Source organism: Lytechinus variegatus, chromosome 15 (genome assembly GCF_018143015.1).
Source record: "Lytechinus variegatus isolate NC3 chromosome 15, Lvar_3.0, whole genome shotgun sequence".
In the NCBI taxonomy this organism is placed as follows: Eukaryota; Metazoa; Echinodermata; class Echinoidea; order Temnopleuroida; family Toxopneustidae; genus Lytechinus; species Lytechinus variegatus.
Genome location: NC_054754.1, coordinates 6,253,793 through 6,268,675, shown reverse-complemented (window position 1 = coordinate 6,268,675; position 14,883 = coordinate 6,253,793). Strand labels below are relative to the sequence as shown.

The window sequence follows — 14,883 nt, the reverse complement described above, 5'->3', positions numbered from 1 at the left end:
TATGTATACTGCTTGGTTGGAACATGGGATCAGTTATTTACTCTATTTACATCGTAGCTGGCATTACATATACTTTATCTCTCTTTCTATTTTGCTTTTTCATTGCCTCTTCCATTCTTGTCTTGCTTTCTCTCTGTTTATCTCTGCCATACTTGCTCTTTGTCTGTCACCCTCCCTATATCTGCCCACTTCGCTCTTCGACCTCTCCTCTCTATTCCTCTCCCCTCCCTTCCCACTTCTATCCCCTTCCACCTCCCCATATCCCCCCTCTTATATTGTCTCTCTTTCTCACCTACACTCCCTTCTCCTCTCTTTTCCTTTCTCTCCCTTCTTCAACACAGTGACGAGTTGCTGAGTGAAGACATCACTCTAGGGCTGGATCCAAAGTATTCTGCTACTGGGGCAATCTATCCTATTGGTGTAGACCCTGTAAGTATACTCACAGACCCCTATCAGTATGAGACATAGATACAAGACATTGGCCTCTACATAGGGTATTTTACCAATATATTTAAACCATGTATTTTGGTGACTGGGTTGACTGTGCAGTAGGAGAGCATATTACACGAAGCACCGAAATCTGAGGAAAATCCTATTGACGGCTATAGGAATCTTGCTGTTCAAAGTGGTACCTTACCGCCCAGTGCAAAAGTGCTGAAATACTCAATGGTGTCATATAGCTGTAAAGATAAGTCACATTTCTATGATTTAAATTAACTTATGAAGTGGGCCCACATCAACTGATTGTAATAAGTGACATGATTTGCTTTATCACTGTACTTTAGGGGGAATAGATAACAATGATTATGTTGGATGGATTTACTTCATGGTGTACCAAAAATATTCCACTCGTTAGGGCCAATACATGTATCTGTGATGCCCCATTGAATCCAAAATACAATACGATTTAATTATTTGTTGTTGATGTTTTGTTTGTAGATGTGGCAACTGGCTACAAACAAGATCAACTTCCTCAACTCCTACAAGATGAAACTGTCTGTGATTCTCGGGATCAGCCAGATGACCTTTGGTGTCTTCCTAAGCTTCTGCAATCACAGGTACCTTACTCCTCCTGAAGAAATTAATTGATTGGGTAGAAAATTTTAAGAATGTTGTCATATTGTGTCGTATAGCAGGAATCTCGATGTAAGGATGGTGTATGGGCTTTCATTTCAGCTTCCCTGCAGTCCCCATTGTTTTGTCCACCTTGATGATAATCCGTTCTATGATAATTAGTTGAAAGTCGCTTCAGCAGTATATGTGGATAATTTTGAAACAGTGGGTGTTGCATTCTGACATGCATTGCGTTAATAAATGCTGGTTTTGCCAGATACCGGAATATAGTGGTTTTGGGCTTCGAATATGGTTTTTACATGATTTTTTGGATGAGACTTTATTGATGAATACTCGTAATAATCTCTAATACGTCCTCTCATCTCCCCCTCCATATTCTCTCCCCCTCCCCTCTCTACCACTTCTTTCCCCTTCTGCTTTCCCCTTCTTCCCTCTCTTTCTCCTTTCCTTCATCCTCTCCACTTTCATTCACTATCTCCCTCTTTCCTTCCTCTCCCCTCTCCTTCAACTATTTTTCCATGTCTTCTCCACATGCCCCCCTCCCCCTCTCTCCCATGTCTCCTTCCCCCCTTTTCCCTCCCTTTCTCCTCCTTTCCCCCATTCTCTCACCTTTTCCTCACTATCTTTCTCTTTCCTTCCCTTCCTCTCCCTGCCCCCTACCCCCTTCACCTCTCTTTATTTCTCTTCCCTGTATGCCCCCTTCTCCCCTTCTGCTCCTCCTCCCTCTCCTGCTTGTCTATCTCCAGGTACTTCAAGAAACCCCTGAACATCTGGTGTGAATTCGTGCCCCAGCTCATCTTCATGGTTTCCATCTTCGGCTACCTCGTCATCCTGATCTTCGTCAAGTGGCTCATCTACGATGTCTGGAACGAGAACGATGCCCCTAGTCTCATCCTCACCCTCATCAACATGGGTCTCTTTACCCCACCAGATCCCCCCATGTTCAAAGGACAAGTAAGAACAAACATTTCTTTTTTAGATTTCAAATCAAACTCAAACTTTGGTTGATCAGGGTCCCGTAACACAAAGGTTAGCTATTAATCGTGCACTTGACTTTCACGATTGACTGTACATTGTAGTATCTGCAATTGATCGTAGAAAAATGTTCTACGATCATTGCTAAGCTTTGTGTTACGGCACCCTGAAGTTGATTGGCTCAGAACAAATTAAATCAGCAAAAATTACAGACTATGTAATCATGGAACACCTCTCCTGGGACCTGTGTTGTAAAGAATTATTTTGAAGTTAGAATTATCGTAACTTCCACAAAAACCTTGAATGTGATTCTCTGCTGATGCTCGTTACCGTTATGGTTGCTACCATGATATCAAAGTTACAATTGTTGGAGCTCTTGAGGAAACAGGCCTCTGATGTAAAATGTGCCATGAACATTGGCACTTGAAAGTCTTTATTTGATATTTAAATGTAGCCTCGTGCTTATGTATTTCTGTCTGATATCTTTTTGCAGCCGTCGCTTCAAGTATTTCTGGTTTTGGTAGCGGTGGCGTGTATACCATGGATGCTTCTCGTCAAACCAATCTTACTCTACATGCAGCATCAGAACAGACCTCTAAGTGTGAGTATCTTTCATAGAATAATGGGCATGTCTTGGTGTATATTTCCAGTGTCCAAAGGGGAGAGTTGTACATGTGTGACATCAAAGACCTTGTTCTCACTGCGAATGGGAGGGTCTTCATACCTGTAGTAATCTAGACACTCAATTGCTCATATAATATTGTTTGTCCAATTTCGCAAAACAATTTAAAAAATATTCTTTGATTCTTTTTGTTGCTGTCACACCAGTTACATGTAACTTGTTCCACTGGTCTCACTTTCCGATAACTCTTTGTGCGCTGGGACATGAATCCCTCTGTGCGGAATTATTTTCAGATAGGGAAATAATGGATTGTTTACTTGAGCGTGAAATGCAATGATTGCGTGTACATTGGTGCGAAGTACGCGTGGAAAGGGTTAACTGATTTGAGAAGTTACCCTTTCTATCCTAACCACTACACGTCCCCTCTGCTTCAACAGACCTATCTATTCTGGCGTAACCGAGGAGCTGCGGATGCGAGTGGTCTACTGTCCTCCGACACCCAGGCTGTGATCAACCAAGATGAGTTGGCTATCCATAACAGTGATCCTGAAGAACCTGATACTAGCAATCACCTTCAGCAAACACCACCACCAATTTCAAAAGAGGTACTTAGAAGAAGTTTAGCAATGGCATATGGACAATTTAATTCCATTAAAACTATTGTTTTAAAACTATTGTCATTAATTCCATTAAAACTATTGTTTTAAAACCATTGTCATCAGTTCGAAATCTCGGTGTCGTATTTGACGAACATATGTCTATGGATGCACAAGTAAAGAAAATATGTCAATCAGTATACTATAATATTCATAATGTTAACAGCATGAGGAAAGTCCTTGACCATAAGTCTGCTGCTATGCTTATACACTCATTTGTACTATCTCGATTAGATGTTGGAAATGCTCTTCTTTTTAATATAACCTCACGCAATGTTAATAAACTTCAGTATGCTCAGAATACAGCTGCCAGGGTTTTAACTGGTACATCAAAATATCAACACATCTCACCAATTCTCCAAAAGTTACATTGGTTGCCAATCCGGAAGCGTATAGAATTTAAAATACTTCTTCTCACTTGGAAAGTGTTTAATGGTTTGGCACCAAAATATCTACAAGACCTTGTCACGCCTTATGCACCAGCTAGAAGCCTGAGATCATCACACCAGCAACTTCTTAAGACTCCCAAGACACGTGTAGCATATGGTGCACGAGCTTTCTCTGCCTCAGCACCTTCTCTCTGGAATAATTTGCCATTAAATATAAGAAATATACAATCACTGGAGACCTTTAAATCCAAACTGAAATCTTCTCTTTTCTAACAGTATTAGTTATTGGCACTTTGACACTCATCCAAACGTTCTCATTCTTTCTTTTCTTGTGCGCCTCGGAATAGAATATTTCTAGATAGATGGTGCTATATAAATGCCTATTATTATTATTATTATTATTGTTAGAGCTTCTGATTATTAAAAAATAAATTCATGTTTATATCCTATTTTTCTGTTGTTTACTATCTAGTTTAGTCATGAACGATTTGAGTGTCGAGTTGATGAATTGAACATGTACAACAAATATGAATCAGAAGTTGATTTAAAGCCAAGTTAGTTATATTGGCAATTATTTTTGAAAATAAATAAATGAATTGAAATATGATGAAAATTTGTCGTTCAGTTTGAATCAATTACCAAAGTATTGAGGAAACTGAAAGAGCTTCAGCTGAAGCGCATCAGTATATTTTAAACTCAAAATTGTTTATTGTTGATGTTTATTATTTTTTATTCTCTCTTAGTTTGATTTTGGGGAGACCTTAGTCTACCAAGCAATCCATACCATTGAGTATTGTCTTGGGTGTATCTCACACACGGCATCTTACCTTCGACTCTGGGCTCTCAGCTTGGCTCATTCTGGTAAGTCCATATCGTTATTGAGGAAGGTACTTGGAAAATGATAATATAGGGTATTTGCATAGCGCAGATATATGCCTTATTAGATGCTCAAGGTGCTCCTATATTACCCCAGCAACGCTAGGCCATCACAACCCTCGAACTTTTTGAGGAAGTACTTACCCCCCATTTTTCTCACCTGGGTTGAGTGCAGCACATTGTGGATCAAATTCTTGCTGAAGGAATTTACGTCATTGCTGGGATTCAAACCCACAATCCTCTGTTTTAAAGTCTGCAGACTAATCCACTGGGCCACACACTCCACATGGATGCTATGCTACATACAGTCACACCAAGGAAATGCGATGATATCAATACATTAAGTCTATCGACAATGAAAAAGGTAAGGCTCATTATCAAAAGCAAATTTGAACGTAGGCTCTAGTTTTGGCATAAGATTATGAATTTTGGCCTTACTTCCTAGTTCTTTATTTTCTGGTCAATTTCCTTTTGTACCCTCTCTATCTATCTCATTCAGAATTATCTGAAGTCCTGTGGAACATGTTGCTAGCTATTGGGCTAAGGATGCAAGGGTTTGTTGGTGCCATTGCCACGTTTGGTTGCTTTGGAGCTTGGGCCGTCCTTACCATCGGTATCCTCCTCTTCATGGAGGGACTGTCTGCTTTCCTGCACACCCTGCGTCTCCATTGGTAAGTCGATCGTTTGAAGGGATGTTTCTCTGTCAGTCATCCAGGTTTTATATCCAGTTTACTCTCCTACTACGGGGATGGCCAGATTCACCCTGCACTCGCAGAGATGACCCGCACCCCTTTCCTCCACTTTCCGTATTCAGTACATCCTCCCTCAACCCAACCCGCCTACTCTCCTCTACTACTTGTTTCTTCCATGTTTCCTTCTGTCATCCCCTTCTATCTGACCAGCCACTTCAATCTCCAGTGCACTTCTCGATACATGATCATTATCCCACCCTCAACACATGTCCATGCAAACATGCTTTGTTTGCCTTCAGCATCTGATCCACCGTCTATTCCAAACCCAACATCTTCCTCAAAACCACAGTCGTCTTCCTTTTCCATCAGCTGCACACCACACATCACCCTCACCATTGCTCTCTCATTCCTTCTCAACTCCCCCATCTCATTTTCACTCAATCACCACGTTCCATCGCTGATCTCATCTAAATCTTGCTCTTGGTGTATTCATTCATTTGGTCTACTATCGATTTGATGAAGTAGTTGGTGTACATGTACTTTCACATATTCTAATACCATGTGGACTAAAATCATTTGGACGCTGTAAGTACTTACGGACATCAAACTAAACTTTTTTTTTCTTTGGAAGCACATGGAGAAGTTATATTCATAATGTGGTTTGTGCTATACAAGAATTATTATCATTATTATTATCGATTTGGTCCAGTTGCTGTTTGGTTCCTCTTCAAATTGGTCTAATACCCACTTATTCTACTCTCATCTAGTCTGATTCTCAGTTGTTCTAATTTCCTTTTCATTTTACTTTGTCAAATGAAACTTTGGTCCATGACCGTTCCATGTAACTATATAGGCTAAGTAAAGTGGTGGTAAGCAGGATGAATATTTAATGAAATGGGCGCATTGAGACAGGAAATTAGACCAAGTGGTCAGCTGATGAACTGGTTGTAGATGAGCTCGGGTTAGACCATGTGAGATGGGATGATACCAAAGAGAAAATAGATAAAGCAGTTGAAGGCCAATTATGCATTTACCTTTATCCCTAATTTTACTTGAAATTAAAAACAATCTAATTCATTGATATCTACCTTTATTCAAGCATAAGTCAAAATATATAGCACACGTATTCACTTTGTTAGGTGCTCCTACATGTATATTACCCCGGCTAAGCTAGTCTACCCATTCAGGTGCTCACACCATATTTAGAAATTACTTCCTGCCGGTACCCATTTACCTCACCTGGGTTGAGTGCAGCACAGTGTGGGTATTTTCTTGCTGAAGGAAAGCACGCCATGGCTGGGAATCGAACCCACGTCCCTCAGATTGAAAGACGAGAGTCTTAACCACTAGACCACGACGCCCCCATGTGTTTCTTGATGTTCAATAACTCTGCCTTACCAGTGCTAGTTTAGTTAGGATTATCATCTTATTGAAGAAAAATGCGGTATCGAATGAAATTGAAGATGCTGCTAGTTGAAACAATAAACAAGGGTCAAATAAGGGTACAAATTATTGTCTCTTTTCCTAATCTTTTTTCCAGGATTGAATTCCAGAGCAAGTTCTACAAAGGAGAGGGCCATCCGTTCTTGCCATTTACTTTTGATGCTATTCTGGAGGGAAAGGAGGAGTGAGGATTTGCACATTCTCTACCCCAATAGCTTCTTTCCCTCTTTATAGATTTAAGTGAAATCCATGAGAAAGGCAACTCGAGAAATCATTCTTCATGTGGAATCAATCATTCTATCTTTCAATGTATTCTTCTTTCCAGATCGATCTATATTCACCCCAGGTCTTTTAGCTTGTTTATAAAAATAATGTTCTGTATGGTATATGATATGCATGGGTGTAATGTGGTGTTCGTTTAATATTGATATTTAGTATTGAATATTTTCAGAATACAAAAAATGGCGAAAATAGACATTAGTGGCATTTGTTTAACCTGTGAATCACGGTGGAAAATTATATTCCAAAAATGTCTGTGCAATGTGGGTTGAAAGTGTATAATACAATGTATTATCAAATTCTATGAGACTTTAACGAAATTCAATCTAAAGATTATACCAAAATAATGTCTATCAAAGTACTCTATATATCTATCCTTAGCGTGTATTCATGTATTATTCAAACTGTACCAGTGGTGTTTGTTGTGTGAACATGTCCAGTCAAAGATTTTAGTGTAAAAAAAAAATATTAGGTTTAATAATGGTAAGAGAAGTATATGCCACATTTCTTTATGGGAATTTAGAATGGCAAAATGATACACTCATATTCATTGAAATAACAACATGAAATTATGAAATATAATGCTTGCAGGATAATCATTAACATAAAAAAGTAACTACTACATGTACATCTAAGCTTTAATATGCAATTATATTTTAAAATTAAGTTAAGAGGTTTTTGTACTTGATTTTCTTACCAGGGGGTTAATTGGCATGTACAATATGGATAGTGCTCGCCATTTCTATATTATTTTTTATATAACTTTTTTTCTAAGTATTTTTTTAAAGAAAAAGAATGCGTATTATGACCAATATCTTTTTCAACATAAATGCCCTGAACTTTATACCCATATTGGGCAAGCATGATAAATGCAAGATTCAAACGTTAAAATCACATGTAAAATCTCAGATTTTATTGCAATATTAGTGATATTCAGAGGCTCTCATATTTTCATTGTATTCCTATTCATATTTTTCAATTTTCATGCAGGCTGTATCGTCCCCTTATTGAAATATATTTATTTAGCTTGTTTTTACGTAAAATATTTCCCTTGTTAAGACTGTAATATCCGAACACTGCTGTATTCCTGTCTCGCCACCTTGCTGTAAATGCCAAAATGTGGATTACCTAAGGATCATAATACATTGTCCATTTTTTGACTGTGTTACCAAGCATTATTGGTTGCTTTAGTTCTGGCATCATTTCACCGATTCACTTCCTATCAGGTTAATAACAAAATTTGTATCCATTGCAACCAAATACGAATTCTGTTATTCTTTGACTTTTAAAATGTACATTATTCACCGATTCTGCATTTTTATATTCTGTTTAAAAGGATGTTAAAGACCGGTCTTGTCAATGATGATAAGAAGTCACATTTGGGAAAAGGCGACACAGTCGGGAAGGTATGACTGATGGTTTGTGTTCAAGAAACATATTTATGTGAATTTGGTTGGTTTTTGTGTAAGCAGAATAGAAACAATTTTATTGGTTATATGTAAAACACAGTCATAAGAGGAAAAATGTTAAAATATATATATCATATTTTTAGCTCAGTACATGAACTGAAGAAAGGTTTATTACATATTTGAAAGGTAAGAGTGAATTAATCATGTCATGTGATTTAATTGAACTAAAATATTTTATTGGTTTACATTTTAATGCATGTTCAGTGATAAAAAAAAAGAATTATGCCAAACCACAAGATTTGAACAATAAGATATACCTCAGAATTTTCAAGGCTATTTAAAACTACCTGTAGCTGCATGTAATTACGATATCAGCTTATGCATTTTCTTATTGACTATAAATCAATCATGATCAGTATAATTTGTTGATAAAATTCTTGCTCAAGAATACATGGCAATCTGTTGTGTAAGGGTTTATGTTAAGACTTTGTTTGAAATTATGTATTCACTATGTAATTCTATGCCGTTGGCAGCATTATGCTCAGTACTGAAAATCTACCGATCAAGCCATACAACTCAGAAACATGGGAATATACACAAATATTTTATTTGAATGGCTTCACGAATTGTACATGTTGGCATCATTTTTAATTCCTATCCTAGATAAATCAGTCAAGTTGAAAATCGTGTGTAATTTACTTAAATCCCCTGAAATGTTTTAAAGTAAAGAAAAATCCATAATTATGTTCTTTGGGAAAAACTAAGTAATTATTATAGTTGCAGGGCAGTTGTCATGGGACATAAGCAAAATGTTGCATTCCTCAGCAATGAACATTGCAAAAAATTAGCAAATAAGTAATTTCTTTTTTAAAATTTTCTGCTTATATCAGGCCAAGGCATCTACATCACCATTCATTGAACCGCTCTATCTTGCAATGGTAATACCACGAATCATGAAAAAAAATTGTTTGATATTTGTTATCAATATTACATTTTCGTTCAGAGATATTCAAATAACAGTATATATATATATATCAATGTCATAGTTTTGCGAAAGGTTGAATTTGTTGGCTGTATGAATGTATAGATATATTAAATATGAAGACATATATTGCTACCCCAAATTATTTGGAATCTGTGTATCATTTATCATCTGTGTCTGGGTTTGGTAATTCTATGAATGGACAACCAATCTGTGTATGTCTGACCTCCATGAACTGATCAACCTTGAGTTGTAATTCAATCAAGATCATATGAATTTTAGTCTTATGAACTGGAAAGCAGAAACCCATCCCGACAAAGCATTTCGTGAAAGGGCCTGTCAGGGGGAACGTTTCACGAAAGAACTTACAAGCATTTTATCCAACAAGTCTTGTTTTATTCAAGAGTTACCATAGGAACTGCACTTCTCCACCAGTCAAAATCAAGGAAAGTTTTCAGGGTCCCGTAACACAAAGATTAGCCAGCCATTAATCGTCCGCTTGATTTTAATGATTGTACATTGTAGTCAATGGAATTTATCATTTAAAAAAATATGTTCTCTGATGATTACGAAGCTTTGTGTTTGGGCCCCTTCTTACAAAGAATTGCGATTGATCCAATCAATCGCAACTTTGGAAATCGAGCAAAGTCAACATGTAAAATGCATGTTTGTAAAAAAAATTCTAGAGACGAATGTATATCCATAAAGGTGTGTTCTCCTTTGTTTACAAAGCAAATTATGCAAATTTCCCGTAGAAAAAATTATGACACTAATGGATTTCCATAGAGTTATGATTGATTGGATCAATTGTAACTCTTTGTAAGACGGGGCCCTGGTTTGACAACTTGTAGGACAAATAGAGTGATGAAACGCTCAATCCGACAATCACCAAATGTTAGACATGGTGCTCCTGACGAAACTCTAGGAAAATAATGCTCTGCACATATCCGAGGTTGGATGTACATATTTCATGGAATTACCCATATGTGACAAAGATTGCGGTGTGCTATGGTATGCTTGAAGGGTGACACAGCATTTGCTCTTGCAACACCTGCTCCGGTCTTGGTATCTCGGAGGGCATAGAATTACAGTTATGATTGTAATAGAGTTTTGGGTTCAGAAGAATGCAAAGATAAGGATTACGGTTTATTCACTTTACAGAGGTTTGATTTTATGGTTGGCTTCATGTGCAGATTTTCCATCGCAATTGTCGCTCGAGCAAATGTCGTGGAACCGTTTGAAGAGGTGGGAGACAAAATAAATACAAAAACTGATGATCTTTGATATTGTCCATTAGTAACTTTAATAGTTGCACAGGCATTTTCATTTGCTTGATTAATTCCATAAACAATCACTAAATGATACAGGTTAATTTTTTCCATAAAAAAGAAGGGAAAAGTAATCAAGTGTGTGTCAAAAAATGGAGGGGGGGGATCAGGTACATGTACATGAAAAAAAACTGATAAAAATGTAAAATATGTATCACCCACTGGTTTTTTTTTGGGGGGGAGGGGGGATAGTAAATAACTTAATAATGTAAAGGGTAAATTTGTAGTATACAGGTATCTCTGCTTCTGTCAAATCTTTTGGGACCACATAAATCAAGTTTTAAAAAAAATCTTCAGCTTATGCAAATATATTCAACCTACACTGCAGTACTTTGGCAAAAGTTAGCAAGTTACAAAAGTATATGTTGTAAATGAGCAATGTGTGTTCGTCATTTACATAGGCGTCAATGCAATTTAACAGCACATTTTCTTCAATAGGGTGTTTCAGAAACAAACTCAAATTTGACTGATGTGTCACTTGCTTCCTTTTGGCAAAGTAGGGCAGTAGGTTGACTTGGGCAGGGTTACCTACATTGTATAATCCTCTGGAAAAAATGACAGAAATCACATTTTGGCACATCCCTTAACTTTTACCTGATAAATAAAAATCATCGGAATTCTAATACGAAATTTGCATAAAGATAAGGATGACACTTTTCGATTCAAAAGAAACATGCTCCATTTAAATCCATGGCGACTGGCTTATCCCCATTTCAAATTGGTTCCAATTAGAAAATATGCCTTAAAGGGGAATCCAACCCAAATAAATACTTGTTTTATAAGGAAAAGAAAATTCAGACAAGTTGATAGGTGAAAGTTTGAACAATATTGGACAAACAACAAGAAAGTTATGAATTTTTAAAAGATGTAAATATTGGTAATCACTATACCCATGGAGACTTCAAATTGGCCGCATATGGGATGTCATAGTGATGTAAGGCAAGGACTACTCTTCCATGTACTCCAATACATATTATGGCTAAAATGTCATTTTCCCCAAAAGTTTTATTTCAAATTATATTTTTCTTTCATTGCGACATACAATGTACTACCTGGGTTATATTTAGATCACAGCCCCAGGGGAATGGGTGCTTAGGAGAAAACCACAAATCCATAAAAATAAAGTACATGGCCTATGGGAAAGTTGTCCTTGTCCCTTGTCATAATTTACTTACTCAGTTGCCAATTTGAAATCTACATAGTATTAGTGATCTCAATTTTAAAGCGTCTATAACTTTCTTGTTGCTGGTCCGATTTCTTTCAAACTTTCACCATTCTGTTTAATTTAATTTTCTCCTTCCAAGCACAACATTTTATGGTTAAGGCTGGATTCCCCTTTAAGATAGGACATACGATTTACAGGTTTGGAATGTCAAATTAATTCATGATTGTGTTTTCTTCTATAATGGCTAGTCCTAACTTTCATCTAGCTCATCATCGTCGTCGTCATCTTCTAAAACGTTGGCAGCGATGGTCTGTAACTCCTTCAACACAGCATGGAGGGGTTCTAGAGAGTAAATGGAGGAATTAAAGGGAGGATAAAGAAATAATCAATACCGGTAATCATGTTTGTTACATACATGTATTCATAAAGTAGATGGTAAATACATGTAGTGCTAAATGAAAATAATGCATGTGAAGCTAAAAATTACTCTTAATTTTGAGAAGAAAATTTTCTTGACTTTACAAATTGGGATTTTTCTGGGCTACACCTAAGACATCTTATGTAAAATATTATGACATATACATGTCAGTTGAGTTCTTTAGAGCATCGGTATTATGGCATGAATAAAAGTCTTGTAGTTTTGGGATCATTGTCAGCATAAAGTAGCTATTTGTAATGTACGTGTATAAAATATTTTTATCTAAAGGAACTGTTGCTGCGCTAGTGCCATGAGCGTCTCTGGACGATGCGCGCGCTCAATAAGATATCACTATTATTATTATAATAAAGAATATTTATTAGGAGGCTGCATTCTACAAGCTCCGCTTTTTAGCAGCCTCCTCCATTTCCAACCTGATTTGTAATAATCTTGAATATAATTTTCTGTACAGGAATATTTGAAATATGTTTTGTTATTTATATATGTCAACATGTACAGAAGAAACTGTAATTGTTGAAAATGGAAATTAAAGAATGAAATGAAATGAAATTATTATTATAAAAAAAATCCTTTAACCCAGCAAAAGTAAAAATACATTTTATGATTCATGGTTGAAAACTCAATTTGCATTGACTTTGCCAATAAAATCATGTTTGTGAGCAATTTGGGTCTGAAATGTATGCACTTTCAAATTTTTAATTTTGGAATCACATACCCGGGAATAAAAAATTTGGTTTCAAAAGATGCGCAAGACTTAAAACTACGGAGTCAGCAATTGGCATGGTAAAAAAAACAAGGCAAAAGCAATTTTGTGTCTCGCCCACTTATGAAAATAACCAGAAATATCATGATTTGCGAGGGCATGCAAGAGAATTATATCGAAACTTCATTGTGAAATGACTGGGATGGAATAACACTTGTCATAAGAGCCTTGCACTTAAACTTTCATGTTGACCCGAAAATGACCTTTGACCTTACCATGTGACCTCAGACTGCAGCACAACATGCAGATCCCCCAAGTCCATCTACCATCCAAGTTTTGTTGAAAAGTTAACTTATGGTTGCAGAGTTTAGTCATAAGAGAGTCTTGCATGTAAACTTTAACATTGACCTGAAAATGACCTATGACCTTACCATGTGACCTCAGACTGCAGCATAACATGCAGGTCCCCCAAGTCCATCTACCATCCAAGTTTTGTTGAAAAGTTAACTTATGGTTGCAGAGTTTAGTCATAAGAGTCTTGCATGTAAACTTTAACATTGACCTGAAAATGACCTTTGACCTTACCATGTGACCTCAGACTGCAGCATAACATGAAGTTCCCTTAAGTCCATCCACCATCCAAGTTTGGTTGAAAAGCGACTTACGGTTGTGGAGTTATGTGTCATTACATGTTTGTGACAGACGACATTTGGATCCCTAAGTCTCGCCTTCACCTCTGGTGGGCGAGACAAAAACAGCTGTGTGGAGGCATTGTCACTTAAAGGACAAGTCCACCCAAAAAAGTTTATTTGAATAAAAAGAAAATATCAACTAGCATAATGCTGAAAATTTCATCAAAATCGGATTTAAAATAAGAAAGTTATATTTTTAAGCTTCGCTTAATGTCACAAAACAGTTATATGCACATACTGGTTGGTATGCAAATGAGGGAACTGATTAAATCACTCACTATTTCTTTTGTATTTCATTATATGAAATACAAAATATTCTAATTTTCCCCGCATTGTCCTGTGGAACAAAGTTTTATTTCTCCCTGAACATGTGGAATTACCATTGTTCAACATTTTATGGTTCAGTCAAGTTGTCCTTATTGTCAAATCTGTAAAAATTGAAATATTGTATAATTCAAACATTAAAAAACAAAAGAATTGGTGACATCATTGATTCTCTCATTTGTGACTAATTGTGCAGGTAACTATTTTGTGAAAAATAAGCGAAACTTTAAAATGTCATAATTTTCTTATTTTACATCCGATTTTGATGAAATTTTCAGCATTATGCTTGTCTGATTTTTCTCTATCAATTCAAATCAACATTTTTCTGAGGTGGAATTGACCTTTAATTCAGAAGAGGGTAAAGATTCAATTATCACTGGAATTTAACTCAAGAGTACGCGCCAGCTGAGCAGGTGAAGTACCCCCAGCGGACATTCGGTTTCACGTACCTTTTCCTTCACTGGATGGAGGTCTGTCATGGTTGGTGGGTGATATGGAACTGGTATCACATCTCTCTCCATCACTGCGAGTGTCATCCCTGCTCTCTTTCCCCATGAGAGATGGTATGCCACCAGTCTGCTTTGCCCTGTGAGTTGGGAGAAGACCTTCCTGTTTCAGAGTTACCTACATGTACATGGAAATAGGAGGAAGATAAAAGGAATGTATAACAACATACTGCATTTTCTAGCAAGGCCAAGCACAGTATTCCGCATGCATCAACACATACAGGGTAGATTTTGTTTTTCAAGGAGCTTTTTCTGAGGACGACATTCTCCTGAGGACGACACGAACACACTTGTCGAAACGTCGAGATTGGGTGGTCCTTTTCAGGACC

General features: G+C 36.9%; 2 protein-coding genes across 2 annotated transcripts in view; one reads left to right on the top strand and one right to left on the bottom strand.

Annotated features, from left to right (window-relative positions):
* LOC121429021 (V-type proton ATPase 116 kDa subunit a1-like) overlaps positions 1-9,526 on the top strand; it is a 35,185-nt gene extending 25,659 nt beyond the window's left edge. Inside the window, exons 14-21 of the mRNA XM_041625917.1 lie at positions 342-429; positions 940-1,058; positions 1,821-2,028; positions 2,543-2,650; positions 3,109-3,276; positions 4,460-4,577; positions 5,092-5,263; positions 6,825-9,526. Coding sequence (XP_041481851.1) covers positions 342-429; positions 940-1,058; positions 1,821-2,028; positions 2,543-2,650; positions 3,109-3,276; positions 4,460-4,577; positions 5,092-5,263; positions 6,825-6,915 — 1,072 coding nt within the window. The 3' untranslated portion in view covers positions 6,916-9,526. The remainder of the gene's footprint in view (positions 1-341; positions 430-939; positions 1,059-1,820; positions 2,029-2,542; positions 2,651-3,108; positions 3,277-4,459; positions 4,578-5,091; positions 5,264-6,824) is intronic.
* A 1,381-nt stretch (positions 9,527-10,907) lies between these two features.
* Positions 10,908-14,883, bottom strand: part of LOC121429022 (coiled-coil alpha-helical rod protein 1-like) — a 31,346-nt gene continuing 27,370 nt past the window's right edge. Inside the window, exons 19-21 of the mRNA XM_041625918.1 lie at positions 14,498-14,672; positions 12,067-12,232; positions 10,908-11,471 (exon numbers count right to left, since the gene is read on the bottom strand). Coding sequence (XP_041481852.1) covers positions 12,141-12,232; positions 14,498-14,672 — 267 coding nt within the window. The 3' untranslated portion in view covers positions 10,908-11,471; positions 12,067-12,140. The remainder of the gene's footprint in view (positions 11,472-12,066; positions 12,233-14,497; positions 14,673-14,883) is intronic.